At 40.8% G+C, this 13,528-nt stretch overlaps 1 protein-coding gene across 7 annotated transcripts in view; it reads right to left on the reverse strand.

Moving 5' to 3' along the window:
• The window catches only part of adam12b (ADAM metallopeptidase domain 12b), a 78,960-nt gene that overhangs the window by 19,727 nt on the left and 45,705 nt on the right, over nucleotides 1-13,528 (reverse strand). For all 7 annotated transcript variants that reach the window (XM_058058221.1, XM_058058218.1, XM_058058217.1 and 4 more), the window contains 7 exons: nucleotides 13,111-13,187; nucleotides 11,675-11,864; nucleotides 11,102-11,167; nucleotides 10,160-10,231; nucleotides 9,867-10,036; nucleotides 8,633-8,717; nucleotides 7,725-7,873 (listed from right to left, as the gene is read on the reverse strand). In XM_058058221.1, the coding sequence (XP_057914204.1) occupies nucleotides 7,725-7,873; nucleotides 8,633-8,717; nucleotides 9,867-10,036; nucleotides 10,160-10,231; nucleotides 11,102-11,167; nucleotides 11,675-11,864; nucleotides 13,111-13,187 (809 nt within the window). The remainder of the gene's footprint in view (nucleotides 1-7,724; nucleotides 7,874-8,632; nucleotides 8,718-9,866; nucleotides 10,037-10,159; nucleotides 10,232-11,101; nucleotides 11,168-11,674; nucleotides 11,865-13,110; nucleotides 13,188-13,528) is intronic.

A 13,528-nucleotide genomic window follows, 5' to 3' on the forward strand; every position in this document is an offset into this window, starting at 1 on the left:
GGAGCCTATCACAGCTGTCTTCGGGCGAGAGGCGGGGTACATCCTGGACCGGTCACCAACCAATCACAGTTTATGTTGTAGCATAGTTGTTTGGCTAAATATATACAGTATGGCTAAATTTGTTGTGGGGGGTGCTGGAGCCGATCCCAGCTGTCTTCAGGCGAGAGACGGGTTACACCCTGGACCGGTCACCAACCAACGCAATTTATGTTGTAGCGTCATTCTTTGGTTAAATATATACAGTATGGCTAAATTTGTTGCAGGGGTGCTGGAGCCTATCCCAGCTGTCTTGGGGCGAGAGGCGGGGTACACCTTGGACCGGTCACCAACCAATCACAGTTTATGTAATCGTTATCACTAAGCAACGAGAACTCCAATCAGGAATTCCATCAATATTCCATATTTTAAACAATATACAGATCTATAAGTTCTCATTTTATGTTTATTTATCTCAAACTTACAATACAGTTAGAACATTTATTGTGTTTTCTAGGGTGAAAGGTCACAATGCGTGGACTCACATGGATCAGTTTCGGCACGGCGCCGCACTTGAAGATGTTTATTATAACGTCCGAGGCCACCAAGATTTAGAAAATATGAGCTGAATCATCGAAAGTGTAGACTTCCTTGGATAATATTGGCTTAAAGCCCCGCGGCGTCTCCCGGTGTAAGTTCGCCCGAGCGGAACTAATGGCGTTGTGCGCACAACAATTAGGCACGTTTTAATTAGGCGGCCCCCTTTCTTAGTGAAAATAAACACACTGTTTGAGATAATATCGTATGTTTTAGTAGGTGGCGAAGGGAGGAGTGGGGGGGGGGGTGCTTTCCATTCCATTGTGCTCTCCTTCTTCTTTATTGGTCAAGATGTGAGGATTGCTTTCAAGTGCTTATCAAGTGGAAAAAGAAACAGCAGTTAACCCCCCCCCCCCCCACATCCCCACCCCAATGCCATTTGTTTACAGCTCTTCTTCTACATGCTCAAATGATTTCATTAAAATCTGTGAAACATCAGACAAGAACAATGCTCTTTGTGGTTTAACAAGGCAAAACCATTCATGCTAGAATACACAAAATTTGTTTTTCCAACTCAAAAGGACCTTAATAAATCATTTAAATTATTAAAAATGATTTATAAAATATATTTTTCTTATTAGGTGAAATATAACCTGCAAAAAATTATAAAAGAATCTGTAAAACAACCCAAAAATGAATATAACCTGCTAAATAATATTTAAAAAATCTGTAAAACAACCAAAAAAATTAAAATAACCTGCAAAATAATATTTAAAAATCTGTAAAACAACCAAAAGACATTAATATAACCTGCAAAATAATATTTAAAAATCTGCAAAAAAACCAAAAAAACTGAATATAACCTGTAAAATAATATTTAAAAATCTGTAAAACAACCAAAAAATGAATATTACCTGCAAAATAATATTTAAAAAAATCTGTAAAACCAAAAAAATGAATATAACCTGCAAAATAATATTAAAAAATCTGTAAAGCAACCAAAAAAATGAATATAACCTGCAAAATAATATTAAAAAATCTGTAAAACAACCAAAAAAACGAATATAACCTGCAAAATAATATAAAAAAATATGTAAAACAACAAAAAAATGAATATAACCTGCAAAATAATATTTAAAAATCTGTAAAACAACAAAAAATGAATATAACCTGAAAAATAATATTAAAAAATCTGTAAAACAACCAAAAAAAATGAATATAACCTGCAAAATAATACTTAAAAATCTATAAAACAACCAAAAGTGAAAATGAATAAAAGCACAGTGGTGTTTCAATTCCAGGCCAGCTCCCAAACTTGGGAATCCGGGTTAAATACTAAGCCCAATAAGCTCAATAAACCATATAATGGAGTCATCTGTCGCATAGGGATACACGGCGGTCTAGTGGTTAGCGCGCAGACCTCACAGCTAAGAGACCCGAGTTCAATTCCACCATCTCTGTGTGGAGTTTGCATGTTCTCCCCGTGCATGCGTGGGTTTTCTCCGGGTACTCCGGTTTCCTCCCACATTCCAAAAACATGCTAGGTTAATTGGCGACTCCAAATTGTCCATAGGTATGAATGTGAGTGTGAATGGTTGTTTGTCTATATGTGCCCTGTGATTGGCTGGCTGGCCACCAGTCTAAGGTTTGAAGGTTTTTCAGCTCCTTTCTGCAACTTTATTAGATCCCCATTTGGTAAAGAATATTAAAAAATGCAAGTGTAGATCCATCCAACATGTTCTCTGCGATCACGCTGACACTCGTCTTACACAGCCAGACACTAAACACACAAATAGACAAGAAAGTCAAATACATATTTTAGGAGGCATAAAATAAGAGCGTGCTCAATGACGGCGGATTCAGAAGGGACAAGAGTGAAAGTGGTTTTCCTGTGGAGGAACTCTCAGAGCGCCCTGATGCCTTCACTGCAACAAATATGAAGTCGCGGCTAACTAGGAGAGACGTGTGTGACCTTTAAGCATATGTGGGGGGGGGGGGGCTTTTGGTGGTTTCACGCGTGGACAAAAAGAAGACAATTATGAGAAAGTGGTGCCATAGAAAGCTGCTGTCATATACAGTTCTACAAAAGGTACTACAATACATCATTCCGTCCCTGTCATCTCTCTTGGAATTCCATCACGACGGACGCCCGTCACCATCACCTTCGCTCCGCTTGTTTCCTTTCTTTCCACGTGCACACGGATAAATACAAGCCTCGCCTCCGCGTTCAGCTGGTCCGCTCCGTGTCTGGCTGCCTAAAAGCACCTCTCTGTGGATCTCTCCGTGTTGTGGTCCTGATTGCAGCTGGCAGCGTCACTGATAATCACGTCATTTGGATGCAGACCGCCCCTCTGCCTCATTAGCAAGTCTAGCGAGCGAGAGGACCTCCAAAAATATGACCCAACAAGCTCTGATGCTTTGTCACGCCGTGTTTAAACAGCCTTTATATGGCCAACGCTGAATGGAGATGACTTTTGTTGCTGGAAATGTTGCTGCGTTATAATAACTGAGGGTGGGAATATCGTAAATACTTCAAGTAACGCGGCTATTTCATTGACCGCCAAGTCTACAATAGCAAATGCCAATAGAAGCAATATAGCAATAAAAAAGCCGCGGCTGTAGGCAACCTCTCAATGCCATTTTTTTAAAATCTAAACACACCAAAGCATTTTCGCACATTATGTGGGCACAAGACTTTTGGACAATTATTAATTAATCACACAATAAATGATAATGGGGATGCATGGTACTCGAGTGGTTAGCAAGCAGGCCCCACACCTTGGAGACCCGAGTTCAATTCCACTCTCGGCTATCACTGTGTGGTGTTTGCATGTTCTCCCCGTGCATGTGTGGGTTTTCTCCGGGTACTCCGATTTCCTCCCACATTCCAAAAACATGCTAGGTTAATTAGCGACTCCAAAATGTCCATAGGTATGAATGTGAGTGTGAATGGTTGTTTGTCTATATGTGCCCTGTGATTGGCTGCCTGGCCACCAGTCCAGGGTGTACCCCGCCTCAGGCCTGAAGATAGCTGGGATAGGCTCCAGCACAAGATAAGCGGTAAAAAATGAATGAATGAATTAATTATTAGAGCCCTCTAGACATGAAATAGCACCCCTATAGTTGTCTTCATACCCAAAATAGTAAATGTAAAAAAAGATCTCTCGTTCTTGTCACACAATAAATGAAAATGGGGCTGCACGGTGATCGAGTGGTTAGCACACAGGCCCCACAGCTTGGAGACCCGAGTTCAATTCCACTCTCGGCTATCTCTGTGTGGAGTTTGCATGTTCTCCCCGTACATGCGTGGGTTTTCTCCGGGTACTCCGGTTTCCTCCCACATTCCAAAAACATGCTAGGTTAATTGGCGAGTGAGTGTGAATGGTTGTTTGCCTTGTGATTGGTTCACTCTGAATGAACGGACACAGTCGTTCTAAAGTTAATAAGATGCACAAAACCTGAGAGATAAAAGACCAGACAGCAACGTGCATTACTTTTATGCCTTTTGATGAACTTCAGTTACACTCATTTTGGGTAAATTAAGCCCATCTTTGGGTTTTATGAGAAGAATATTAAACTGCCTTGCTGTGGGAGGGGGTCATGAATAAACAAGGAGCCATTTGAGTCAAGTCTCCATGAAATACTTCTCAAGTAGAGCTGTGGTGTGTTCTTTTTTTTGTAAATAATTCACAGGCACTGTGACTGGTGCAGACTTGTTTAGATCATACAATCATTTTAGTGTCGACATGACACTAGTTCAGACTTTATCCGCAGAGGGCCACCTACTGAAAAATGAAAGGATGCAAGGACCGCTGTGATATTTTGGAAAGATGTGCTTAGAAGTTATTTATATTAAAAGAAAAAAAAAACCTTCCAACTTTGGAATATCGGCGTATAACATTATGACTTTCCTAAAATTCCTACAATTGTTAAACTTCATTCCCATCACACTGGGATAAACGGTATAGAAAATAGACAGATATTACGTGGCTTATGTTGCAACTTAAAAATTACCACTAAAATTATGACTATTTCTCATTACAGCTTTTTTTCAATAATTTGACTTTATTGTTGTAAATTGCTGCTACTTGTTCCTTATATTTATTAATAACTAATGCATTAAAGAGGACTACAATGTACATAGCAGTAACATATTGGAATACGCTTCCACTACATTTAAAAATTGATAAAGCAAGATTCAAAAATAAATTAAGAGAAGCAGTATTTAGCAGGGATGTCAGTTTCTAGTTGGTTGATTTATTCTGAAATTCTGGAATAATTTTTGCTGTTCTGGTTGGCTTCAAAATTTTAAGGGTTGTATTCCATTACATCTCAGATCATTTTTGTTTAGATTTTGTTTTATTTAATCGCAATGACTGTTTTTATTAGATCAAAATCTGTAAAACAACCAAAAAAATGAATATAACCTGCAAAATAATATTTAAAAAATCTGTAAAACAACCAAAAAAATGAATACAACCTGCAAAATAATATTTAAAAAAAATCTGTAAAACAACCAAAAAAATGAATATAACCTGCAAAATAATATTGAAAAATCTGTAAAACAACCAAAAAATGAATCTAACCTGCAAAATATTGAAAAATCTGTAAAACAAAAAAAAAACAAATATGTACAAAATGACACAATGATCTTGCGTTGCCAGCTATGTAGGCAATAATAATAATAATAATAATAATAATGGCTGCGTGTTGACATGATGATTTTATAATGACAGTGATTTCAGTGGGTACTAGAGCGTACACGGACTACTCTAAAGTAGGGGCTGCATTACTCCGCAAAAAATGTGAATCACATTTTTCTTGCTTAGAACTGAGAGTGTGAATGCATGAAAATTAATAAAAAAAAAGATCAAATAATCCATCAAGCCAAAAACATGGCAGCCTTGCTTGCCTACGCCACAAGTCATTGGTGCATGAAATAAAATAAAATAAAAATTAAGTAAAAGTAAAAAAAATTGATAGAATGTTGTGATTTCTCACCTTTTTTTGCAGCCCTGCTCCAAACTAAATCGAACTATATTTGTTTCTATTCCATAACATTTTCCCTTGAGAACACATAACAAAAATCGCTCAAATGCGAGGCGTGCGCTCACTTTCCGAGATGCCGCACTTGCAATAAATGTTTTACCTCCTATTTGTTTGTGCAGAGCATCGGAATGGCGCCCGAGCAAAAGTTCCATCAGACAAAGCAGATGACTGGCATCGGAGCCGGCGGAGTCAAATCCGCTATTGCGCTCTGGACTCGCCTTATCGGCTTTGCTGTTTACTAACAGTCCATCGCTTGCAGCCGCATTGTTATCTCGGCGGCCCAGACGACGTGGGCGGAATGCTGGAGCAGATGCTCGGGCCACAGTGTGTGTGTGTGTGTGTGTGTGTGTGTGTTTCTAAATTGTGTGTGCGGCCTGCCTCACAACCCACAAGAGCAATTATGAGCATGTAGAGCATCAGCTGCTGTACAAATGATCATGATCCAGCCCCGGTGTGGACATAGTTGGGCTTCATTCATCTGTTGGAGTACAACACTTTACACAAAGTCAAGCTAAAGTTCAAAGAAGAAGAAAACTTATTTTGAATGCCACCCCCCCGCCCCACACACACATAACAAGGGGTTCATGCAATTAAATAAACCTTTTTTTCAATGACTTATGCATAGCTTCAAGGTGTCATCTTCTTCACGCAAACGGTTTTCCGTAAGACATGCAAACTCCACACAGAGATGACCGAGGTTGGGGAAAGACAAAATAAGAAGCCAAAAAGTTACCACTTCCACACAAAATAGGAGGAGAACTCATTCATTCATTCATTCATTTTCTACCGCTTATCCTCACGAGGGTCACGGGAGGGGCTGGAGCCTATCCCAGCTGTCTTCGGGCGAGAGGCGGGGTACACTCTGGACTGGTGGCCAGCCAATCACAGGGCACATATAGACAAACAACCATTCACACTCACATTCATACCTATAGACAATTTGGAGTCGCCAGTTAACCTAGCATGTTTTTGGAATGTGGGAGGAAACCACGCATGCACGGGGAGAACATGCAAACTCCACACAGAGATGACCGAGGGTGGGGAAAGACAAAATAAGAAGGCAAAAAGTTACCACTTCCACACAAAATAGAGGAGGAGAACTCATTCATTTATTCATTTTCTACCGCTTATCCTCACGAGGGTCACGGGAGGGGCTGGAGCCTATCCCAGCTGTCTTCAGGTGAGAGGCGGGGTACACCCTGGACTGGTGGCCAGCCAATCACAGGGCACATATAGACAAACAACCATTCACACTCACATTCATACCTATGGACAATTTGGAGTCGCTAATTAACCTAGCATGTTTTTTGGAATGTGGGAGGAAACCGGAGTACCACGCATGCATGGGGAGAACATGCAAACTCCACACAGAGATGACCGAGGGTGGGGAAAGACAAAATAAGAAGCCAAAAAAAGTTACCACTTCCACACAAAATAGGAGGAGAACTCATTCATTTATTCATTTTCTACCGCTTATCCTCACGAGGGTCACGGGGGGGGGGGGGGGTGCTGGAGCCTATCCCAGCTGTCTTCCAGCGAGAGGCGGGGTACACCCTGGACTGGTGGCCAGCCAATCACAGGGCACATATAGACAAACAACCATTCACACTCACATTCATACCCAAGGGCAATTTGGAGTCGCCAATTAACCTAGCATGTTTTTGGAGGAAACCGGAGTACCACGCATGCATGGGGAGAACATGCAAACTCCACACAGAGCTGGCCGAGGGTGAAATTGAACCCTGGCCTCCTCGCTGTGAGGTCTGTGCGCTAACCACTAGACTGCCGTGCCGCCCGGTTATTATTATTATCATTTTTTATTATAGGGGTGGTGACTGAGTGAGTTTTAGGGGTTTGAGTTCAGAACCTAAAAATGCAAGGAAGTTTTCAACATAATAAACATAGTGTAGTCATCCCTCATTTATTGTGGTTTGCTGGTTCCACACCCGACTGCAATCATGTCCCCAAAATAGGACTCATTCTTCATGAATCCAATATTTTCCTAGTTAGGGCATTCATTCATTCATTCATTTTCCACCACTTATCCTCAACAAGGGTGGCGGGGGTGCTGGAGCCTATCCCAGCTGTCTTCGGGCAAGAAGCAGGGGTGGCCAGCCAATCACAGGGCACATATTAAAAAAAAAAGACCATAAGAGCCTCACCCTGTGGAGGGCGTCATGATGCAGCCTCCGCGATCCACGGTCATCCTGCATCCACAGCCGCGCTCCGGCGTGTCGTGATTCATTCCGAAATTGTGTCCCAACTCGTGGGCCAGCGTCACGGCGGCACCCAGCGGGTTCTCGGAGTGATCCTGCCACAGGGTAGCACACACAAACCAATTGAAAAAGCTATAAGAATCCGGTCAGGTGATGTGATTTTTTTTTTTTCTTTTTTTGCGATGTGAGAGCTGTTTTGTCTCTCGTGATTGGCCGCTGATTGCTTCGCCGGGCCTTTTAATCTTCATCGCAGCCATCTGCCATGAGTAAGTAATGGGGACGGCAAACATGTGGAGAAACCCTGGCCGGAAGACGACATATCTATTACCAGGGGGGGGGCTGCATCTGGGCTGGTGCCTAATGGCATGGGGCTGATATCCACTCGGTGATGCGGACAGCCGGACCACGTTGGCAGCTAATTGTTTTTTTTTTTTTTTTTTTTTTTTTTTTTTTTTTTACAAGGTGTCATAATTCAGCCACGGTACAGCGACGAGGGCACGCCACAACGGCTTGTGGGGAAAAATACTTTTTGATTGGACTGAATGCTGGCAGGCAGGCTGGCGAGAACAATTTATCACAAGTCATAAAAATGTAAATGTGTTTTTGTGTAAAACACCTTGAGATTGAATGACCGCAACACTCAGAAGGTCGTTACAAGGCCGTGTGCCCACAAGCAGCCCCCGGGCTTTTACCAATTACAAATGAAGTCATACATTGTCATGTCAGTGCGTGGAAAAAGGTATTTCATGTTCACTTCCCAAACGCCCTTGCGGCAAAAAGGCAACAGCTTTTTTTTTTTTTTTGGGGGGGGGATAAATGCAATGGGAGTAGACGGGGAAGGACTTCATCCTCACCATGACGATGCCCCCAGACTGCTCGGCCGTGCACATGCTCATGATGGGCGCCATGCCGATGGTGGTGCCCTGGAAGTAAACCCCACTACAAAGAAAACAGCAAAAAAATATAAATATTGTAATTGTTTTGTGTCTCATTTCACAGGGTTTCAGTTTTAAAGCCACACTCTGCGACAATTGTAGAATTCAAACTTAAAGCAAATATTTGTAGTCGTTTCCATTTAAATAAGGGTGATATTATTAGGATGATGCAAGAGTTCATAGCACCACGGTAAGTGCTTTTAGTAGTCTATATTATCGATGGACCAGCCAGGACACCTCTCATGTTGTTATTGTCGCCTGTTTTCTGCTGGTAATTTATTTTTCACAAAGCGGATGGATGTAAAGGACACCTCTTTTCCATCATCTTTCCTTATTGTGTCTTTAATCAGTATCATAATGGTAAATTATGATGTTGGACCAGCCAGGACACCTTCCATGTTGTCATTGTCATTTGTTTATTGCTGGTAATTTATTTTGAACAATGTAGCCTGACATAAATGATGTAAATGTGAAAATAGCAGAAGGAGTGCTTTAGCAACAAATTAAAAAAAAATCTTATAGTTATTCCATAATGCGACTTTAATGATGTACGGTTCATTCATAGAATCTAGTTTAGTGCATACTTTTCACCTTTAACAGTTGTGCATTTGTCGGTTTTCTGGAGCATTATTTTAGTGGTCGATAATGTTGTTGGACCAGCCAGGACACCTCTTATTATCGTTACTTAGCTTACCACAGATAATTTTATTTTAAAATACAACAATACTAATAACCTATAGGTGAAGCTCTGGAGCAAAAAACTAACCAAAAAAAAAAAAAGACTCAGATTGATATTACTTATAATAACTTTAAAGTAATATGTGCATTTACTAACTCATTTAAAACCTCTGACTAGTTCCTCTTCTTTTCTATCTTGGTAGCTGGAACATTATTGTTAGTTTTTAGGGGAAATACCCCATGTTGTTTAGGGTGTTGTCGGACCAGCCAGGTCACAACCATTGTATTTTGTGCTAATGTTCACGCAAATATTGTCTATGTCACTAAATAAAAGCTCATATGTGGCCAGCGATTTTGTACTTAACACAGATCTGAAATAAATAACCTGGAGCAAAAGGACCCCAGTTCTTCCTTACTGTGTCTTTTTTAATGCCTCTATTTGCTGAATAGTGAATACAAATCTTGGCGGTGAAACCTTATGAGCTGAGCGTTGTCGTGAGGCCTGTGGGGGAGCAGCTTGACTTTGCGCCAGTCGAGGAACTCGTGAAGGGTGGCGAAGGGATCCTGAGTGACAGGACATTTGTCATGGTCGCTCCACACCTCCAGACCTACCAAGGCCACACGGATGTTCAGTGCTCGGTAGAACTGGAAGAAAAAAATAGAAATGCGTCAAGGAATTTTTGAGAATCTAATTGGTGACATAGACCAACATATTAGCATATTAGCATGTTATATTATATTTCAACCATCTAAAGACGGAAAGCCTACCTTGTCCACATAGTTGGCTATTTCCGCCAGTCTTTGTTTCACCTTCTCCAGGTCCTTACCCTGTTTTTGAAACTTGAAAAACAAAACAAAAATTATGTAGAATTGCTGAAAAACTGATAAATATTTTTTAAATTTATTTAATTTTATTATTTTATTTCAAGTTATTATTCTCACTACTACTAATAATAATACATTTTATTTATTTAGTGCTTTTCAGAGTACTCAAAGACGCTTTACAATGAAGAAAAAAGGAATAAAAAATAAAGCTGAGTAAAAACAGAGTAAACGATGCATTCAAATACAATATCCATACATTAATTCAGAGCTAAAAACAAGGCTAAAAGCGGGGCGAGGCTGCTAATACTACTACTACTGCACTACTGATAAATAATAATACAACTGGAAAATGGATGACCAAAATGTATAAATGTAGGAAAATTGTTTTCGTTTAAATAATCATAATACTATTAAAACATGTGAAAAATTACATCTACAGGAAGTGTAGTATATACAGTACAATATATATATATATATATATATATATAAATATATGGACTGTGGGAATTTACTGTAGCTCCATTTAGCCAGAAAAAACAAGTCAAATGCCACGGACATTGGACTCGAGAGACGTTCTGCTGGCTGACCATCTCCACTCTAATTCATCCCAAAGGTCTGGGGGTTGCTGACATAAGCAGAACCAGAAGGAAACCCAGCGTAGCTCTCCCCATGGGGAACGCCGTTGCATCCTCTCTCGGCTTTTTCCTGTTTTCCTGTCTGCTCTCTCCGCTGGGGAGTCATTTCCTGCCGAGCCGCTGGCATCAAATCACACTCGCGGTGCTCGTCGCACACTGACCTACATCTGCATCGTTACTCGTACTATAGCAAACTCCTGTCATTGTGCGGCGGGTTGATGAATGGAAACCAGGCGGGCGGGGTTTTTACCTCTCTGTTGTCTGCGACGATGATCAGCTCCACGTATTTGGTCGTCTTCTGCGCGTGCCGTTTATGCTGAGGTGTAACAAAAGCGATGTCAGAAACCAAATTCTTATATCTTATCGTGTGAGGTAACGCACAGATACGCATACTGCCTTGCTCAGTTACACTGCCTACTAGCTCCGTGTTTGACGATTTGGGATAATAAGGACAGATGGATGCTGCACCTGCTCCATGCTAATATTTAGCCAAAACTCTCCGCGTGGAACCACAAAATTTGGACTCTGAGGACGGATTAAAAAGCCTGAAGTAACATCCTTCTGGGAATTTATCCAAAGCAAAACTCTTTTGCCCAAATAGCCGTTTACAATAACCCGTTCAGCGCATGACGATCAATCTGACTTTTGCATGTACAAGGTTATGTCGGTGTCATATTTTCAGACAGTGAACGCGCATAATGGATTCAGGCCCAAGTGTGTTGCCTAGATGGGTTGTGGGGGAAATCAAAACAGGAGGCAAAAGTGCATGTTGCGTATACCAACATCATTAAAGCTAGCCAACTGCTAAGTTGTTACACCTCACCCTATTATGGAAGGACTGGAAGGGCTTCTTCAAGTGGTCTTCGGGTGCGACAGAGGACATGTTGAACCCGTGACCGCAGTCTCCTTGGGTCAGTCGCAGCTCCTCGGCTCGGTAGATGAAGTGTACGTCCGTTTCTTGGCCAGACGCCGGCTCGATGATGAATGACTTGTTCTCAAGCGCGACGACGCCTCTGTGTGAGGATGACAAATAATCACAACGAACCGTCACGGCGGGTTGTTAGTTAACGGGCGACTTGATAAGGTGCTTCACAGAGGATGATAGACTAGTTAGGCGGTGACATAACAACAGAGCAAAGAGAGAGTGGCGGGGTACGGCCTGGACTGGTGGCCAGCCAATCACAGGGCACGTATAGACAAACAATTATTCGCACTCACATTCATACCTATGGACAATTTCGGTAATGGTTTAATTTCATTTGAACATGCATCAGATTACAATTGAATGCATCACATAATCAGTTCATAGTTCCACATGTCCAAAAGGAGTAGAAAGAAGCAAAGCTCTGGTACTTTTACAATCAGTAACTGTTACATTTGTTCACTTCCTGCTTTCCTAATTTTTTTTAAAGTTTAAAATTTTATTTTATTATTTATTTATTATTATATATATGATTTTATATTATATATATATGATTTTATATTCTATATTTATTAGATTTTATTTTATTATTTTATTTATTTTTAATGAATTTTTTTATTTTTTGTCATGATATGACAAAGGTGATATGACCATACAATGACATAATGGGTACCATAGTAAGTGTCAATATAGTGATATATATAGCACATCATGACTAGTTCAAGACTCTTCATCCTTGTATTTAGCAAATTTATTTTATTAATTAATTTATTTTATTATTTTTTTTTGTTTTTAAATTTTCTTACATTTTTTTATTTTTTTGCCACGTACCGAAGTACGAGGTGATATGAGCATCCAATGCCATAATGGGTACCATACTAAGTGTCAATATAGTGATATATATGGCACATCATGACTGGTTCAAGACTCTTCATCCTTGTATTTAATAATAATACTCAATAATAATTTTGAATCGTCAATGAACCTAACATGCTTATGGAACGTGGGACCCCGGTCTTCCCGATCTCCTGACTGTGTGGCCAATATGCTAACCACAGACAATTAGCGCCTTTAATGATGTTCATCATTAGCACCGAAATTATTGTTGAACAGCCATCACGCCAAACTAAACACCCGCCGCCCTTTAATTAGTTCCGAGCGTGCTGACTCTAATAATCTCAAATATTCCAAATGCGCTTCGCCATTAGATGCCAATTAGCGCACATACGAGCGTCCATGCTGACCAGTGCTTCTGTGGGAAAAAGACAAATGAGCTGTGACATCGTCTTCCAACTCCAAGCGACATCGGGAAAAAAAACGTGAATGCAAGCTCTTACCGAAGTCCCGAGCAGACGCTGATGGTGACGTCAGAGTCGGGGTGATCCTGCACCTCCCCGTGATAGTAGCAGTTCTTCTACAAAACAAACACCGTTCACGCATTTAACATTCAAGGAAAACATAATATGGCGGAAAGAGAAAGTACTTCATTGCCTAACGGTGTGTTTAAATCAAAGGTCATTGGTGAAGAGGCTGCGTAGTACTACTGCATATTACATGGCACAGCTGGAGTAAAGTAATGCTGCCGGGACTTGGACATTACAAAGCCAGATGCTGATGCAATAGCGTTTAATTACATTACATGTAAAAATAGAACTCTGTGCTCTCATGCTGGGTGTGACCCACATTAGATTACCGTTGGCTAATCAAATATGAGGCAGAGTCGTCTTTCTTCTACTCTCGACTTGCCCGTTGGGG

This window comes from Doryrhamphus excisus, chromosome 20, assembly GCF_030265055.1.
Source record: "Doryrhamphus excisus isolate RoL2022-K1 chromosome 20, RoL_Dexc_1.0, whole genome shotgun sequence".
NCBI classification, from domain to species: Eukaryota; Metazoa; Chordata; class Actinopteri; order Syngnathiformes; family Syngnathidae; genus Doryrhamphus; species Doryrhamphus excisus.